Source organism: Ctenopharyngodon idella, chromosome 10 (assembly GCF_019924925.1).
Source record: "Ctenopharyngodon idella isolate HZGC_01 chromosome 10, HZGC01, whole genome shotgun sequence".
NCBI lineage: Eukaryota > Metazoa > Chordata > Actinopteri > Cypriniformes > Xenocyprididae > Ctenopharyngodon > Ctenopharyngodon idella.
The window spans coordinates 39,387,752-39,408,251 of record NC_067229.1 but is presented as its reverse complement, the minus strand read 5'-3'; the positions used below and the strand labels follow the sequence as shown (position 1 = coordinate 39,408,251).

The 20,500-nt window shown below is 37.2% G+C and overlaps 1 protein-coding gene across 1 annotated transcript in view; it reads right to left on the bottom strand.

Annotated features, from left to right (window-relative positions):
- Positions 1-4,911: 4,911 nt before the first annotated feature.
- The window catches only part of foxo1b (forkhead box O1 b), a 35,246-nt gene continuing 19,657 nt past the window's right edge, over positions 4,912-20,500 (bottom strand). Inside the window, exons 2-3 of the mRNA XM_051907842.1 lie at positions 9,648-9,839; positions 4,912-8,537 (exon numbers count right to left, since the gene is read on the bottom strand). Coding sequence (XP_051763802.1) covers positions 7,389-8,537; positions 9,648-9,839 — 1,341 coding nt within the window. The 3' untranslated portion in view covers positions 4,912-7,388. The remainder of the gene's footprint in view (positions 8,538-9,647; positions 9,840-20,500) is intronic.

Below are 20,500 nucleotides of genomic sequence, written 5' to 3'. Positions count from 1 at the left end.
TTTTGTTTTTATGTTATTACAACTGGGCAAAAAGTGGAAAACTGTACACATTTTTTACTGCAAATTAAAGAATATATTGAATTAAAAAATTCCAGTGGAATTCTCATAAAATGTCCATGTGACTGTTTAGATGCATCTTCAAAGGACTAAAAGAGTTCAGTGTGGTTTCTGTCCAAAAAATAAATGAAGAAAACTGATTGTTGGCACAAAAAAAAAACTTCAAATACAGTGGTGCTTTTGAGTAGAAACTCTCTCTAAAGCAGAAGAACACACACATTGACAAGAAGACACTAAAATGTGTTTCACGTGCACTAACAATAAACCCCTGAAGCTTAGAAGAAGTTAGAGAGATTCCTATCTGACAGCGAGAAAGTGAGGTCTTTGAGTTCATTGCTTGGTGTGTCCCACAAAGTGAACTCATGTCCTAGTGTCCTAATGTGGCCTCTCTTCTTCTTCTTCTCTTTCTTCCTAATCCCTGTCTGCAGATCCATCAGGAGGAACATATGGGGAGCATATGTGTCTAGTCACATTCTTCAGCAGAACTGACCCACCACAGGCCCAGGCTACAAATGACCTGACCCAATAAGAGGGGACAGTGTGCTGCCTTTTCACTTAACCGGAGTTGTCAGCCAATGACTCAACTCAACACAGAAAATACCTCCTCTGTCTTCCGTTTTACCCTCCACCTTTATATCAACCAGAATAATGCATATGAAAGCATATCTTTTACATTACTTGCTTATTAATTCAGCTGAACCTTTTTCACACTCCAACTTCCAACCCAAGTTGTTTTGTGTGTGTATTATATGTGTGTGTGTGTTACTAGAAAGAGTTAGTTCACCCAAAAATGAATATTCTGCCATCATTGTTTAGACTATTCACCCTCATGCCGTTTCAGCTTGTATGACTTTCTTTCCTGTAACAAAAATGGAGGAATTTTTAAAAAATGATTTGTGAACAAATCGTTCTTTTAGGGTTGTTCGAGATGCATCGGCGCTGCGTAGACCGATCGTCGTATGACATCAAAATACCGCGAGAGCGTTTGGAGAGCATACGACTCCTTATGCTTTTGAATTGCTCTCGCAGTACTTTGATGTCATACGCCGATGCATCTCGAACAAGCCTTTTGTCAACTGTATAATCAATTCATCGAAGTTCCGAAACAAAAGAACGATTCATTCATGCTGAAAACAACAAAGACATTTTGCAATTGGTCATCTATTTCTACATCAATTAGCATACTTGATTGTTATTGGTCTAGTCTTTCTTGCATAATTTACCGAGGTGACAACTACCACCCTAAGAAACAGCATTGCCACCCCTGGCACCCCATAATCATTCCAGTATAAAATAAAAATGTAAGCAGTGTGTCCTGTACGGCAAAATAATGGCAAGAAAACTGTACTAGCGGGTTGCACGCACACGAAGCGCGCCCAGTGCAGTCAGCTTCATTACTAAATGACTCTTTTGAACCGGTTCTTTGTGAGTCAAAAAACACACAGCGCAGCCCAATTCACATACTTTTTTCCCCATTAAACAGAAAATTCCTGAATCTTCCACTTACATAAAGGCCTTTTGCCATCCAACGAAAAATAAAATGAAATCAATAAGATCACGGAAACTAAAAGCAGAATTAGGTAAGTAGGGCTGGGTAAACAATATCGATTTCTCGATTTTAATCGATTCTCATTTTTACGAAGCGATATCGATTCTTAAATCTTAAGAATCGATTAGTCTAGTCTGTTTTCAGTTAATGAATGGACAGGACATGTAGCGCACCTCCCATCCAATAAATCGCAATAATCTTTGTGCTTTGTTACTTTTGATATGAAGCAAAGTCTCAGATTTCAAATGACGTCCATTTTATTATGAGACTCAAAAAATAAATACCGTTTTGGCGCTGTTTAGTGTGACGTGACAGATCGCTTTACCGCCTCAGTAAAAGAGAAGCGGCAGCACGGAGCACATGTGAACATCCTCTCCTCCGCTTTAATACCAGTTACAGCGCGAAATAAACACGACTAAACATCTGAAGGTATGTTAAAATATACAGTAAAACTTACCGAAATCCGTATCATGTCTTGTGTAATAACTCAATCAGTGTTTTAACCTCGGAAAGACGTCAATAAAACAGCTGGTAAACAATGTCACGTAACGTCACATTTACCTCAGAAAAACATATTCAGTGACCATAAACTCATTAGTCAGCTAGAAAAATGAACTCTAGAAAGCAGCATTCTGATAAATATAGCTATGTACTATTACATATTCATTATAATGTTCTTCAATATTTAATTGATGTTTGAATAGTTACGTTATGTCAGCCACGATTTAAATTTAAAAACAAAAAAAAATAATAATAATATAAAAAACATAATTGAGTGTAATTTAAGTGTTTGTATATAAATAAGTTCATTTTAACCTTCATTATTATAGTAAAGTAGTAGACTCCCATGTGTAGTTTACAGCATTAGTTAAGAGATTTTTTTCCTCTAGAGAATTTGCCATGTACTGTAACTGATATACTCCATCCAAAATAATCGATATCGAATTGAATCGAAATCGTAATCGAATCGAATCGTGAAAATTGTGTCAATACCCAGCCCTATAGGTAAGTATCTAATCTTAATTAACTATTGAAAATTTTGAAATGCAAACTTATGTTGGCTTGTCTTAAAGCCAACTTAAAGTCTTGTTTAAAAATGTAAAATAGTTTTGATTAAATTGATTATTGCTAAAGCATTGCTTGGTGGTTGGTAGAATGTTCTGGGTGGTTGATAGGCTCTTGCAATACAGTTGTTGGGCGACCTTCTATAACATCAATACAGGCATTTCCACCTCTGTTAATAACAGAAACTCGAACGTCATTTGCAAAAATGGTCCAATGTCAATTCTTTGATATTTTGGTAGGCTTTTTCTTTCTAATGTTACCAAATTCAAAAGTTTTTGCTGCTCTTAAACTTGTGATTTATATCATACAAGTTGCCTATGTAATGTTAATATAACAACTTGTCTTCTAGTAGTACACTGTAAAAAAAAAAAAAATCCAGGAATTTGCAGGATTAAAGAGTATTATTTTGCAATAAATTACTGTAGTCATACATTGACTGAAATTACTGTATGCTGGGTCATTTTCTTATAAATTACTGTTGTCTTTAACCAGGCCACTGCAAGAAATTGAATTATTACTGTAATTGTTTTACTGGTGATTAGTGTTCCATTTGCTTGGAACTTGTACCTTGTAATATATTTCTGATCTAGCCAAAGATGACAAGCTAGAATATAAAATAAGCTAACCGGCTGATTTTAAGTTAGTCAAACTATTCTTAGGATGAATATGAATATATTTTACATTAGCAATATTTAAGCATGGAGATTTGCCAATAACTTATTTCAAATTCATAACTGTTTATAGATGGACCTTTCACAAGTGAAGCAACAGCTGAGATACATCTTTGAAAGATGTGAAGTCATCTTGCAACTCAAGACTTTTTTCTTATAAGCATTTTTTCTTATATATTTTTTCTTTTTTACGTATAAGGTTTTTGTAAGGAAAATAACCATATTTACAACTTTATCAGCTAAATTAACTAGCTTCCACCAGACGGCCTACGCAAGTTGACTTATGCCAAAAGAGTAGCTAACTTTTGACGCGATAATGTAGGATGTAGGAGTAGCGTAAGCTTAGACGCCTCTCGCGGTTCAAACAAATAGGGCTGCTCCTTCAAGCTCTACTCTTATATCGAAATCCTCCGATATTTCTCTTTGAAAATTCTCATTTCTCATTTTCTTCAGGTGTTACTCTTTTGCCGTTAGTTGATTTGCATAGACCGTCTGCTGGAAGCAAGTTATTTTATATAAAGATTTAAAAATGGATTTTTTTCTTAAAAAACCCCCACCGCTTTCCTTCAGAAGGCCTTTATTAACCCCCTGGAGCCATATGGATATCTTTTATGATGGATGGTTGGACTTTATTGCACTTCAAAATCAGGAGTGCCATTCACTACCATTATAAAGCTTGGAAGAGCCGGGATACTTTATGATACAACTCCCAATTGTGTTCGTCTGAAAGTCATATACACCTAGGATGGCTTGAGGGTGAGTAAATCATGGGATATTTTTCATTTTTGGGTGAACTATCCCTTTAAAAGTGGACCAAAAATAAGCAACACAGATAAAGCCAAAAAGTATAAAAAAAAACTGTACAGCATAATCTATTCATGGTGCATTGCATGCTGGGTATATGCACTGTAGAAATATAGTATGATGTTGTTTGTTTACACTGATTTTTGTTGACAGTAAAACCCAGCTTTTTTATAGTACAATTGTAAATAATTGATTAAAATTGACAGTAAGTACTGTAGACTTTACAAGAAATTTCTGAGAGTGCAGTTAGACACAAGAGAAGTCCTACTGTGAAATTAATGCAATTATTAACCTGGAATATACTGTAATTTCACATTACCATTTTTAACAGTAATGACACAAGCTTAGAGACATTTAGAATCTGTTGATGTTTTTGATATAAAATGTCTTGATTTAGTGCCCTGGATATAAACATTTTGTTATTTTTAATTCTTTTTAAACAGTATAAATGATTAATTTATGGTAATGCAACTGTTTTGTATATTCATGAACACAAATGTGTATATCAGGCCATAAATCCACAAAAACTATGCATGCATGGGCATTTTTGGTGTTGCCACCCCTCATAGGGCAAAACATAAAACATACACCTACCCAAAACTTTACCTTGCCTTGAATGCACTGACACTGTTAACATCTAGATTCACAGACACTGATTAACCATTAGCCCATTTCCTGTGAGGACACTCTCACCCATACAAACTCATAATAAACAGTAATACAAAATACTCAAACAGATCAATCAAAACAACAACAAAAAACAGATTCTTAATGATTTTTCATATATTCATACCTTTATATACAATTATGGCTTCATATAACAGCTGCAATTTTCCTTTTGATAACTGAAAATCAATTCTTCATCGCTGTTTAATTACATTACAATATTATCAGGCACTTCCTCCATGTAGAACTACTCTATAAAAGCATGTGGTTCTGACAAGGACTGTACGATGAGTGTATGTTTCTAAAGTACAATCGGCTACAGTGGGAACACATCTCCCCATCTCATTTAGGTCACGTCAGACAACATTAGAATCAGCAAATACAAAAAAAACTTCACTAACACATTTGAGACAAATTCATCCAATAAGAAATTAGAGTCAAAACAAATGACATTTGTGATTATTAAATAAGACAAAGTCAGTGCTATTTACATGTCAAAAGATTCAAACAAAGACCCAAAAAAACCTCACACTGTCAGTGATACTTAAAATCATATACAGATATGATCAGATAACAAACAAAAGCATACTTTTAATGTTTAAAGACATTCTACAATTAAAATGCAGATAGTTTTATATCTGTTAAAAATATATGCATATGTTTAAAATATTCTTTATACTCTACAAACCTTCATGGTACACCTCACTGTTTGGATAGAAAATCTCTCACATGTTGAAAATCTCAAAGCATTAAATATTTTGTAGATGTGCAGTAACATTGAATGTGTATGTACAACACAAGAACACAGAGAAAACTCTTAAATTACATTAAATTATCATAGAATTTGTGTCACATACATAAATGGAGAAACATTTTAAGGAGGCCTGACACCTTCAGATAGACACAAAATTAGTCTGAAGTAAATGTGACCTCTGGTGACCTTTACTGAGGACTCTAAAATCTCAGCATAGCAAATTTTAGATTTGTTCAATTTTGCTATTATGGTGAACAAGTCAATGATAAATATAAAAATAAATATCCAAGATAAAAAAAAAAATAATAAAAAAAGATCTTGTGGCAAGAAATGTTGATTTCAATGTTCCATTCCAAAGTTCAAGGATTTGTTTACTCTAAAAATATCAACAAAAAAAAAAAAAGGGAAAAAACCTTAATTATTATTTAAAAAAAAATGTTTTCAAGCATATTATTTTACAAATATGAATTTTTGAATCATGAATATCATGAAGTTTTTTTGGGGTTATACTTGAACTAACGTTTCCATGTCATTAAAAAGTCAACGGCCTTTTAAGACTCTTTGCGATCATCTCAGGATGATTATACCATTTTTTATTTTACATATATAAAAAAGATATTTTTTAATCATAAATTGAGGAAAAATCATTACATAACTGACCCAAATGCCAGTTTGTAAGAGGGGAAGGCACAAAGTACAAATTATTTTATACAATGAAAGAATTCATCCAGCAGTTTTGAGAAAATCTAAATATATATACACAGCAACCAAGGCCACAATAAAGAATTTGTTTAGACATTTAAAGGCTGGGAGGGGTCTTTGAAGAGCATTTAAAATGACCAGTAAGAAGCGTAAAAGTGTACAAATATAAACATTTCATTTACCATCCCATTGGTACAACAAAAATATACATCTCTGTACAAAACGTATTTATTCAGCACCCTGAAATGACAATGATAATGTACACTATACCAGACATTACATAGCACTCCAGTTGACATGACACATTCTGCCCTGAATTCCTTTTAGTGACCTACATTGCCAAACTGAGACCAACTAGACAAAAAAAAAAAAAAAAAAAAAAAAGCCATGTCTGTGAGTGTATGACGTGACTATTTTTGATTAGCCAGCTTCAATATTTACACTCTGACTAACCAAAAACAGATTATGATGATTCCCGACAATCATGGAGTCTACTGGAACAATGTACTGTATATCAGTAAATAGTGACCATTCACTGGCCTCTGCTGATTGGCTGCAGAAGTTCTGGTTGAGGTAAACAGTTCATGAGGTTTATGCACACACTTGAGAGAGAGAATAGAGAAAATGGTAATAGTGACTAAAATGACATGTCTGTAATTTGTTCTATTTTATATGAGATACATTAAGTTGCAATTATGAGAAATAAATTTAGAATTGGGAGAATTTAAATCAGAATTGTAAGATATATAGTCACAACTACGAGAAATTAGGTCGCATTTGTGAGAAATAAAGTCACGATAGCAAGATAGTCGCAATTATTGGAAATAAAATTGTGCTAAGTTGGGCTCCCATAGGTTTATGCTTAAAAAAAGTTTTCACTTGTAATAATTTTATTTCACACTTTCAATTATTGAGTCATTGCAGATGAAAAGGAAATGAAAAGTTTAAAAGTTTCTCTTGTATGTGTTGCCTTTTGGTATAACCGACAGCATTCAGTCTGCTTTAGTCAACTGTCAACTGACCAGCTATATGTCTATGACATATTTACATATATATTCATATTATAAATCAAAAACAGCCTGCCTCGCCAATGTGTATGTGTTTGAGTGGATAAGCACGTTTATCCAGATACCCAGCTATGCGTGTTTGTCTTGACCCCGTGCGGGAAATTCTGTTGACTGCTCATGGGGTCGAAGTTGAAGTCCAGAGCATCGCCGTCCATGAGCGTGTCATGAAGGACTGTTTCTACGTCACAGTCCAGCTGCTCGATCGACATGTCATCTAAGTCACTGGGCAGCCGCTCTGGGTGGCTGTGATGGAGGTGAGGAACTGGTCCGTGCCTGTGAAAACTGTTGCCGTTGGTGTAACTCGGCATCCCGGCCTCACCTCCGCCTCTGGCCAGCTGAGCGTGATGAGGCAAGTGTGGTTGTGGCTTCATGTTACCGAGGCGAATGGGATGCCCGTGGGGCAACAGGGCACAGCCGTTCATGCCCATTGTTGGCGAGGGCAACGGATGAAGCGATCGTGGGTGCGCGTGCAGGTGAGGATGTGTAATCATTTTGCCTCCCTGTCCCATTTGTCCCTGACTGGCATAGCTGGGTAGCACCCGTCGCCCTTCACAAGACCCCACTGACTCTAAAGACTGCATCATGTCCCCTCTCGGATCGGCTTCTGCGGTCAGCAGCTCTTTGAGCATCCCTGCAGCACAGCTGTACTGACTAACAAAGGGTCCATAGCCTCCTGGTTTACTGTCCGATAAAGTCGGTATGGCGATTGGACTGAGTCCGCCAACCCCACCCTGTCCGTACAGGCACTTCCGGTAGTCCTGCTGGACCTGGGGCTGAGGACCCATATTGGGGGAATTGTAGGATGGGTACCCAGGGCTACCCTGCATCATGGGCGCAGTCTGGGCGTCTTGGCTGCCCTGGGTGTTATTTTTGGGCGAGATGAGGTTGAGGTTGTCTAAGAGGTCGTTCATCATCACGTTGTCAGAACCGTGGTGACCCGCTACTTCGGACAGGCTGGGAAGGGGCCCACCCAGTTTGGTCCCTGGGAACCCGATGTGGACCTCGCCGGCTTCGTCCTCCTCAGGTAGGAAGGTAGGTGAGCGACGGCCGCTGAGCGTGCTGGCGTCAGAGCTTGCGCGGGTACGAAAGGTGGTCCAGGGTTCAAAGTCGTCATTGCTGTGAGAGTTGGGGCTGCCGAGCCATTTTGGGTACTGAGAACCAGGACTGTTAGAACCACCGTCCAGACCACCCTGCATTGACATCTACAAACGCAAAACAAGAAACCATGAAAACCAACTGTATCATTACTGCACAGATACATGTGACCAGTGCTGGCAAAATGAGTCGCAATGAGCAAATTTTCAAAAATGAGTTATTGTTATTCTCACATCCCCTATTAAAAAAAACCTTCAAATGATGTACGATTTGTTGGAATGCGACAAAAAATGACCTGTTTGAAGTCGATAGAGTCAGCAAAGTCAATTTTGAGAAAAATTGAAGGTTCCAAAACAAAATCACCTAGCAACCATACCTTAAAATCCCTGGTAATACCACCAAATTTGAAACAAACCAAGTCAAAACCCAATATCTATAGGAAAAAATATATATATATTTCAACTATTTTTTCATGATTGCACAATTGTTTGATTAACATTAATGAAACAGACAGCCTATAGTCAAGAAGTTTCATGGTCAAAGGAAAGGTATTCCTCTCAGTAAACATACAAATAAAGATACTTTTAGATGTTTCATTGCTGTTTGGAGCATTGAGATCATTAGACGAGGGCTTAATTAACTCATTTTTGTGAAAACCTCAATTTCGACCAAAATTGACATTTTTCACTTGTTTTGCCTGTAGCTCGAAATTAGCTTGTGTGCATTCTGACTCATTTTGCCAGCACGGGTCAAATAAATTACTAAAAGTGACTCTTACGCCATGTCTACACTGGAAGTGGCACAACTATTTATCATCTCAAAGTGTTCACCAACACGTACCAATCAGATTGATGAGCTTGAGGCCACACATTATTTTAAACTAAACTTGATTGGATAAAACTGAGTTTAAATTGTTTTGGAATAGTAAAACTAAAGACATTGACCACCAGAATTGAACAATTTAGTTTCAAGGCACTGCAAAGTGCCACTCAAATCCAGTGAAGACAAAATCAAAGGTATAAAAGAGTTAAAAACAAAGACAAGACTGTTTTATTTGAGAATATAAAGTACAAATATCTGAATAACTGAATAAATATTTGATTAGAGAAACTTCATGTTGAGTGATGCAAGCAGTAGTTTAAACAAGCACATTCATATTTTGGCACACAAAATCTGCACTGAGTGAGTGAGCAGAGATTGTTTTCTCCTCAACTGACCTTTTTCTTGGCAGCTCGTCCACGGCTCTTGGTGAACTTGCTGTTGTTGTCCATGGAAGTGGCCCTCCGGCGTGGAGACTTGCCGCTCTTTCCCCCCTCAGGGTTCAGCATCCACCATGAGCTCTTTCCTGTTCCTTCATTCTGGACGCGCACGAAACGACTGTGCAAGGACAGATTGTGTCTGATTGAGTTCTGCCAGGGAGAGAGAGACAACAAGATCGGAACATGAAAATCTGAGTATAGAGTAGTCAGAGTATATGTCTGACTGAAAACCAATCACAATAAGTGGAAATGACCTGCAACCATCCAATCAAATGTCATTAAATCTTGCTTTGTGTTTTAAGACACAATGAAACGCATTATATATGTGTTAAATGAGCTAAACCAGTCACATTTTCCTGATAAAAGAAGTGACTTTTGATTGAAAAAGCCAGTGTTTGTGCATTTCTGTCAAAGGATTAGAGGTTTCAAACTTGAAGAATGACAGATATCAACCTTGTTATCTTATGTTACCGGTTAACACGCACACAATCACAGATACAGTTAGGTACAAACAGTCTTTTCAGAGCTTAGTGATAAAGTAAAGAAACTGCCATTTAGCTGGCAGAGGAAAACATTTTATTAGTCATGTCCTTTTTGAAAACACACACTGAACTCGATGTATACGCACATATCCTGCACTAATGATATTTTGTCTGCTTCAGTTTTTCCATTCATACCCTGACCAGACCTACACCTACTAAGAAAGAGGAAGAGAGACTACCATAGCACTATATAAAAGCTTTTTGATAGCTTAACTCCCACACTGATAACCTTTGAAATGAAGGGCCATCTTTTGGGCCTGAGCTACTTGTTGAGAAGATATGAACAGGAAAAGAGTGAGCAAGATAGATCTTCAGGGTTTAAGGATGCAGGGTGGTATGACAAACTCAATATTGTAACTGTAATTGATAACTTGTTTTTTTTTGTGGTATATGAACCCATGCCATCATAATAATTAAAGTTGAAAATGAACAGCATTACTAGAGGTCGTAACAGAGTTATTTCATGATAAATAAGCCATAAATAAAAGAGTAAATGCGACATTAATGGTTTTGTGTGATGAATGTCTGATGACTGAAGTGTTTTCAAATTAAAAGTTTGATTAAAATTGATCATGTTTTGATTCAGATTGATCATGTCTTGCATTACTTAACCAACTCTGTGTGTGTGGCTTTTCTGACGTAGTAAACTTGCTCTGTAGATCACCTGGTACAGCACTGCACTTGCGATGTGGCGTGCTGGGGTATAAGTCTCGTGAAACATGAGTCACGGCTCTCAGTAAAAGATCTCATTGACTAGAAGCAAGCTAAAATGTTATGGTTGCTTCAGCAAATGTGTTTTTATCTCACATTTGCTTTAGTTAAGACTATTGGTTAGGTTTAGGGTAGGGTTTAGTGTAGGTGGTACGTTATTTTTTTACACAATAGAACATTAACCCTATTAGCAGCACTGACCAGAAATTTCATTTCTGAACTGCAGGGATATCCTGCCAAAAATTCAGATTTTTTTGTAAATACAGACCCAACAGATCTACATTTAAAAACTTTGGATCTTTCAAAAGGGAGTTCCTGGCCATATTCCTATTGATTATGTGTCTCTAAAACATTCAAAGGGACTAAATCTTTGTGGGAAGATTTACTAGATCAATACTTGACAGTTTGACTGTACTGGTCCATGTGAATTAAGTAGATTGTTCTTCCACCTGATGTATTAGTACATTTTAAGTAAAAGATTTTATTGAAGAATGTCCTACAGGAAGTGACCATATCAAGTAGCACTTTACTGGAGGGATCAACAGTCAATTTCCTGTGTAGCAGGAAGTAGATTGGTAGGAAAAGGGGAAAGCTACAGAGGGAGGTCAGCAGGAGGTCACCTCCAACCTTTGATCCTGAAGGTCAAGACCTTAGAGGTCAAGTCAAGGGAAACACGGCTTCCACATCACAGAATCTGAGAAGAGAGTTGACAGCACGGATTGGAACAGAGTGAATGCAAAAGATGTGTTCATGTGGTCTGGAAACACACAGTCTGGATCTTCTGTCTGGGTCATGAACACTCAAGTAATTATTAGAGGTCAACTGACCCGTTTAACTGGTCCTGCTAGAAAGAGGCGAATGAGGGGGAAAAAGAGTGGCGGAAAGGATGCTGAGTGAAAGGAAAAGGAAGAGCTGGAGGAATAGAGATAAAATGAGAAAGAGAGGTACCAGTATGGAAAGCAAAGCGGTTGAGACACAGGGAGGGAGTAGGGATTGAGTCAGGGAGGAGAAGGAGGAGGAGGGTGTGTTGAGGTAGAGGCGGGGAAGCGGGAATGTTTTCCTGCTGAGAGGGACGGGGTCGATGAGTTCACTGTGTGTGTCTGTGCCTGTGTGCGTAGAGGAGGACAGCCTCTCCAGTAGTGCTGACAGACCCTTGCATACAGACACAGAGAGAGTAATAACGTATGGGGCTGTCTGGCGTCTGTCTACACTGTAACAAAACCCTTACAGCACAGCCTCGCTCCACCCTGAGACTGAGAGAGAGAGATAGATAGATAGACACACAGAAAAAATAGCGATGCACGGATATTAAAATTCAGTCCGATACCGATAAGCTGATAATTATTATGTTCAGGCAAACCTGTATGAGTTTCTTTCTTCTGCTGAACACAAAAGAAGATATTTTGAAGAATGCTGGTAACTGAACAGTTGATGGACCCCATTGACTTCCATAGTATTTTTTTTTATTATTTTTTTATACTATGGAAGTCACTGGGTCTCATCAACTGTTTGGTTACCAACATTCTTAAAAATATCTACTTTTGTGTTCAACACAACAAAGAAACTCATACACATTTAGAACAACTTGAGGGTGAGTAAATGATGACAGAATTTTTATTTTTGGGTGAAATATCCCTTTGACATACTTTCTCTAAACACATTTATTTATTTATTTATTTTCCCTCCTTTTTTTTCTGGTTTTTCAGATCACCAATTTTGCTGTACCCAAAACATAATTCGACAGACAAAATGCTTTCTCTTGAAACTCGATACACTCCTCCTATAAAGAAAGAAAGAAAGAAAGAAAGAAAGAAAAGCTGTTGTGCATGTTCCAGTGTACTCATGCATAAATTCATCAAGTCATATTAGCAGATCACATACAGTCACATTCAGAGCACATGTGCACACGCTTAGCACATGCACACCAGGCCGGGCGGCAGGATATGAGTCACTACAGGAATGCGACGAGGAAGGTGTCACAGTTTTCTAATCAAACTGGAGATCACTTGTTCAGAAAGAACAAAATGACGCTGATGCCCAAACAGTAACGGGTTCAGGTATGGTTTTTTTGCTCAGTACCCTCAAAATAGATTCTGCAGTTAGTCTTTGACTACTGATTTGAGGTCAGCTTTATAATGGACAGAACAGGAAATGAGTAATAGCCAGATCTGCATGAAACCTGCTCCCCTCAGAAATCAGAAAAAGGTTCTTTAGATTTCTAGATTTCTACAAATATTCAAAAACAGACTCATTAATGCGTCAATTCAACTGTGTCAAGGATGTGAATCTTGCTAGCTAAGGTGAATTATCAATAATTAATTTCTTTTTGTTCCTCACACTGAGCTACTGTATAGCTTCAAAGATTTGAAAAATACTCCACAAGTCATATGGATAACTGTTGGAATAATGAAAGAATTGTAATTTTAGGTGAATTAAACCATTTTCCATAGATTTTCATCTAATTTCCCCTGCACAGTCAGTGTGGAAAAAATTCAGAAATTCTGGTCTGAGATCAGCACATGGAACTTCTATATGTGGTGTGGGGCCTTCACCACTTTCTACCCCTCTTATCACAGGTATGCAAGGTATTTCAAGGCTATACAATGACCTTTGGACAGAATCTGGGATATCCCCAACTGATCTGAGACAGTAAAGAAAAGTGTGAATTAAAATCCCCTTTGGGTAAGATCTGAGTCAACTGAAGTGTGAGATGAAAAAAATGTGGACCAATGCACCAATTTCTACACAGATGGGTGGGAAGTGTGCTCAGGTTTGTGCAAACTGAAACTCATCATATTTCAGGCTGTTACATAAAGGTCTGTCACAGGCAGAATCAATTCCACGATGAATAAATGAAATCAGTAAATAAAAAGCAATGCCCTGAGATGCAGCCATCATCAGGAAAAATTTGCATGGACAAACGAAACTCAAATTATATTGTGTTATAGTTATTTATAGATATTTCGGTAACACTTTAGTTTAGGGTCCAACTCTCACTATTAACTAGCTGCTTATTAGCATATTACTAAGATATTAGCTGTTTATTAGTACTTATAAAGCACATATTACACTGTAAAAAAAAAAGAATTTTTGGTTTAACTTAAAAAAGTAAGTTACCTGGTTGCCTTAAAATTTTGAGTTAATTGAAATTAAAAATTTGAGTTAATACAATGAAGGCGATTGGTTTAATCAAAAGAAATACAAAATATTATGTTATCTGAACCACATTATCTAAGTTGATTTGACAAAAAAAAAATGTTGTGATAAATCATGAAAATCATTTTTTACAGTGTTATAGCTATTTATAGTCATTTTTATTTAAGCTAAAAAAATACATATACAACAAAATAATAAATATTTAATAAATTAATTATAATTAATTTATTTTTAAATTATAAATATAAACTGAATCCAGTACATCATCAAATCTGAATCCAACCCACATTTTTCTAACCATTATCAGAAATATTGGTTTCCTGGCACACTCAGTAAATGTCATTTCAAAGAGAGTGAATTCTTTGCAGGTCAGTATATGACAAATTGGTAAACAAGTGAATTTGCTTGTAGTACCAGGTGCAGTGGTAAATAAGTGTGTGATGCTATAACGCATGTGTGTGTGTGTGTGTGTGCATGTGTGAAAAACACATTTCTATTCTAATCCTCAGAGCTATTTCTGCAGTGATAGGTGCCAATAGGCCCTTAAGGGGTCATTGTGTTTAAGTGTGTGCACGTGTGTGTGCGTCAGATCTCCTGAGGGATTTATAAACAAGTCCGAGATACCCCATCTGCATCCTGTCTGACACCCCAGACAGCACACACACTGACTGCCACTTAATAACGAGCAGGCATTATTAATCAGCCATCACCTTCACAACTTATAACTCATCAACATAACCAAACCAACTCACTCTCACATATTGTGTTCAAAGAGAACAAGGATTTAAACTGATCACTTCATTAGAAAACCAATTAAGTAATTAATTAAGTAAAACAAATCAAATTCTGCCTCAAAGTAAAAAATAAAACAATTACCTGTGAGAAAGTTTACAATAAGAAAATCAAACTGAGGAATATAAAGTCAACCTGTTCAAAATTACGAGATAGTAAGTCACAACTATGAGATATAGTAACATGAGATATTAATTCATAATTAATTATAATTATTAAAGGGATAGTTCACCCAAAAATGAAAATTTGTAGTTAATTTACTCACCCTCAGGGCATCCAATGTGTCTTTTTTTTCTACAGTAGAAATGTAAAGACAATTTTTAGCTGAAACTGTGGTTTTCGGTGATTCATATAATGGAAGTCAATGGGTGCAGTCACTTTCAAGTTAAAAAAAAACATATGCAGACAAAACAAAATAAATACCCGTGGCTCCAGATGATACATTGATGTCTTCAGAAGCAAAACAATTGGTCTATGCAAGGAACTGAACATTTTTTACAACATTTTTCCTGTAATCCACAACTTTGGCAAACGACAGTCTGGAGCATGGAAGACTGACTTTTCATAGATTCTCAATGTTTGAGCTCCTGCGCATGTCATTATGTGACAGGAAGCTCACGTTGCATACTGTCGTGAATTTGCTCAGGACCCTTTGCCGAGGCTGTGGATTACAGATAATAATGTTGTAAATAATGTTCAATTTCGCTTCCTAAGACCTCAATGTATTGTCAGGAGCCGTGGGTATTAATTTTGTTTTGTCTGCATTAGAGTTGTCAAAAGTACTGACTTCGGTACCTAGTCGGTACAGAAATTTACAAAATGTAACGTTTTGAGCGCTATTGAGCGGATTCGTAAACACCTCTGATTGGCCGTTGTGTTGACGCGCTCATTGGATATGTCTGTGATTGGCTACAATGATCAACGCTTTAAAAACGTTAAATAGTCATCAATGACGCTCTTCACCGAGCGATTACACAGATACACACGGGAGCGTTTGAAAGCAGACGTCTATCGTGGACCGGTCCGCTGATAGACACCTGCTTTCAAACGCTCCCACTTTCAAATTCAAACACCTTCGTGTGCTTTCAAGAGCTCCCATCCATTGATCATTGAAGCCAATCACAGACATATTCGATGAGCGTGTCAACTCAATGGCCAATCAGAGGTGTTTACGAATCCACTCAACTGCGCTCAAAGGGTCACATTTTTTTAAATTTCAGTACCGATTGGTACTGAAGTTGGTGCTTTTGACAACTCTAGTCTGCATATGTTTTTTTGAATCTCAAAGTGACAGAACCCATTGACTTTCATTATATGAATCACCGAGAACTACAGTTTCAGCTAAAAACGTCTTTACTGTTCTACTGAAGAAAAAAGTCACCTACATCTTGGACGAGTAAATTAACAGCAAACTTAAATTTTTGGGTGAACTATCCTTTAAGATAATAAAGTCATAAGTAAGAAGTATAATACCACAATTGTATAAATATAAATGCCAAAATTGTAAGATGAATGAAGTTGCCAGTGTGAGATATAAAGACTTTCTTGATTTTGAGATATAGATATGGACACTTTTTCATCAGTATTTGGGTCTGAAGAGAGTGGTTGTGACACTGTCTGCACTGCAAGAAAAAATACTCGCTCACAATATGTTATGCACTCGCTTTGTTATAGTAATAACAGGGAGGCTCTAGCTTGGGCAACTCACTTACAGTAGACATGGTGTAAAATGCTCTACTGAGAACACATTCAAACAGTGGCGCCAGTGGATTGGATAAGTCCTGCACAGCTGTTTGACTGCAGCCAGTCAGGCATGACATCTTGACAACGAACGCCAGTCCAAGTAAACAAGCAGTGCTTCCAAAGACCAGGTGCGATCTGACAGACGAGTGCCTGATGTTCACACACAAATATAATACTACACCATCCTCCTTGCCATATGCACACAAAGCAGTAAACGAACAGTTTGAAAGGGGTCCATTTTTTTTTCATTTGAGAAAGGAAATTATTTGGGGGAAGAGATAAGGAATGAAATCAGGACAAGATGCAGGCCAGACTCAAACCTACAGGTTCCATATGTGCACCAAGGCTCATTATGTCTGGTATCTAGGCATGGGTCAAAAACAAATCTAGATAAAATAGTCGTCCAACAACTAATAAGACCAACTAGTTTATCTAGATTTTTTTAATGTCTCTCTTTACGCCTCAAATGATGACTCAAACATGTGACTAAAAGCGCTTTTCCCAAGTTCTGATCTAGACAAGAGTGCCAGTGGGTGAGATTTCAGTAGGAGGAGATAAACACAAGTGGAATGCACAAGTTCAACAGAGAATGGCAAGAGGTCCTTAGAGATAAGCCATGACAAGAGACTTCAATGGGCTAACCACTTCCTCCTGCGCACATCCGCTTTATCTCTCTCTCCTTCATTGTAAATATTTAGCACTGAAGTGAAAAAGAAGTGAATAAATACATTTGAGTGTCAGTGAACCTGTTATGAATGAAAAACTCAAGGTTAGTTCTTTTATTCTCCTATACACGCAAATACAGCATTGCTTTCAGAATTCATATTTTTCCTTTTTAATCAGCAGAATAGGAATAAAATGATCATGCTGAACTTTTCAGTTACTTTTTCATAAATCTGTTGGGTACTAAACTATGACATGTAACTAATGCCCTAACCAGTTTATGCTACAGACATAATTTATACCTCAAATTGTGCAGGTTTTTGAGTTGAGGTGACTTACAATAAAGGAGGGACCTTGGAGGTGATCTCTTTGACTTGGACCTAGCAACCACCCAGGACACCCTAGAAACCGTACAGTAAACTACTAAAAACCAAATGCATCAACCACATGCTGTAGGCAACCAGCCAACATACCATAGGTGGTGTTTTGCATGGGTGAATACCACTCAATTTTTCTTCAAAAGATGAGCAAAAATGTAGTTACATTGTGTTTTAGTTGTGTTTAGTTGTTTAAATTCACTAAAAACATATTTATATATTTAATATGTAACTAATTATATATTTAAAGCTGCAGTCCGTAAGTTTTGCCTCTTTGTCGCCATCTCTGTTTGAAACCTGCAATTGCAGTTATTTGCGGAATTATTATCTTTATGTGGGTTGTGTATTGGCACGACTCCTCAGCGCGGATGAATATAATGTTTGCTGTCAGTCACTGTCACTGGATACTGTACTTCAGAATCACAGATTCTACGTCTTGGAAGTATGACCAAAATAAGAATTTTCACCGGAAAATGTCATCTGAACAAGTAACAAACCACTTTTGTTCTGACCAACTGAGAAAAAAAGCATTACAATAAATCGCGCTGCCAATGGTGATTAAATCTAACGATCGCTCAGCTTATTTTTATACTTTGTTCTCAAATTGTTAATGTTAACAACATCAGCATTGCGTGACTATTTGTATTTAGTGTGTATTAGCGTTACCTGTAGATTTCAATTTCTGTAGCCATTCCGCAGTCCAAAGTCTTTGGCTTTTGACTACAGGTGAATCTCCAGTCACTGATGATTGTCATTTGGACCTTTCTGGATTACAATCCGCCATCAAAATGATAAGTTTAATTATTGCAGCTGCTATGAGAAAAGGCTATAAATGATCCGCCGCCTGCAGCATCTTCACCTGCCATATAGCCTACTTGCTGGGACTCCATCTTCATACAAACAGACGTGACGTAATGATGCAAAGATGAACGGCTGCATGCTCGAATTTCCCGCGGAAACCTACCAGTACCACTCGAATTAGAAAACATTATTACAAGCTTGCTGGCTGGTTGGGTAATTGCTAAAAAATAGATTTTGGATCATTTTTAATTAAAAAAAAGTTACGGACTGCAGCTTTAAAATGATATATATTTATATCTAAATAAAAACTACAACAGATTGATTATAATTAAGAATATAAAATACTAATTATAATGAAAGTGGGGCTGCACGATACATCGTTTTAGCATCGAAATCGCAATGTGCCCAATCATGATAGTCACATCGCAGGATGTGCGGTTCAAAACGCACGTTGATTCCATTAAACATTCAAGCGATTTTTAAACCATTTGAGCGCACGGAGACGCGAAACAGAATTCAATTCTGAACGTGCGGCTGTTTTATGTGCGTGCACACACACAAACACAGAGTCGCGCAGATGCACGTAAACGCATGCCGTTCTCTTCCGCGTCTATTTGTGCCTGAACGGAAACATACATGCAAAAATATATAATTAATAGTTAAAATGCACGTAAAAGATCACCTATCCTCAAACACAATTGATTATGGCTTAGGTGAACTAAACAACTGAGAAAGAAAACCGGATGTGTTACAGTATTTTGGGTCCGTGCCGCGCATTTGTTCTTAAAGTGACAGAAGCCCCTGCTGCTTTCTGTGTCATGAATGTTAATCAAACAAAAGACAAAGAGAAAAATTTTGTAGCTTTAACACAGATTAATTATATTTAATTTATACAGTGAAGACTATGCAGTGTTGTTTTACATTTGATTATTCAATTTCTGTACCTGAATACTGTTAGACTTACCTGAAAAATAAAAAGCACTATTTTTTTAACTTGTATCTTTGTTCTATTATATTTATCTATGCTTGTAATTTGTTCATTATTTCCTATGCATATTCACTCACCTAACTAAATCACCCTAATCATCCTAGAATGATTAATTCTTTCCAAATAGAGCTATTCAAGTCATCTGGTGAATTTTTTTCATATCGCAATATATATCGCAGAAACACAAAATATCGCAATGTCAGTTTTTTCCAATATCGTGCAGCCCTTATTATAATTAATTCAATGTCAGACCTCAGATTTCTGACCTTTCAGTGAGTGACGTTTAGGTATTTTTTGAACGCTACAGAAATTCTACAGTATGTTCTACAGTATATTCTCACTGGAATAACAAAAGCACCTGCACTTCTCAAGAAATTTTCAGCTATATTAAATACGCAGGCTGCACTTTACCTTCATTTCATGTGGCTACAGAGAGGAGGGACAGGAAAAGACGAGATGATGAACTCAATGAGATATATGCGAACACACATGTGGTTTCTTTGCATGCTGAGAACTCTAATCTGCCTGATACTGTAAAGAATAGCACAATCCTGCTCATACTTAACGTTAGGGATAAACATACACTGCAAAGAGCCCTAATCTTGCTTGTTCAAAGTCTGTTTTCTTTTCTTTTTTTTCTTTGGTTAGTAGTCAGAAAACATATGCACAAGTGAGTGTAAACGTTTGTATTAGTGTGCGTACTGGCAACTGAGTTATTTTGAGTGAGTGAAACAGACGGAGAAGGAGAATGGGACAAAGAGAAAAACTTGATAAAAAGTCCCACATGTGCAGTTTGAGAGAGAGGGCCCGTCGCCCTCCTTGGCCCATCCGTTCAGGAAAAGCTGCGTGAAGCTGATAGGAGCCCCGTCTGCCCTCTTGCTTCGCACGGGCACAGACCAGACCCAAACAGGGGCCGCCAACGGGACCTTTGGGGAGTTAAATGCCCTAATAAATGATACAAAGACCTGCCCTATGATGTAGCGATGAGACGCCAAACAGGAAGTTACCTTTGATAAGAGGAACCGCTTCTTTGTTATC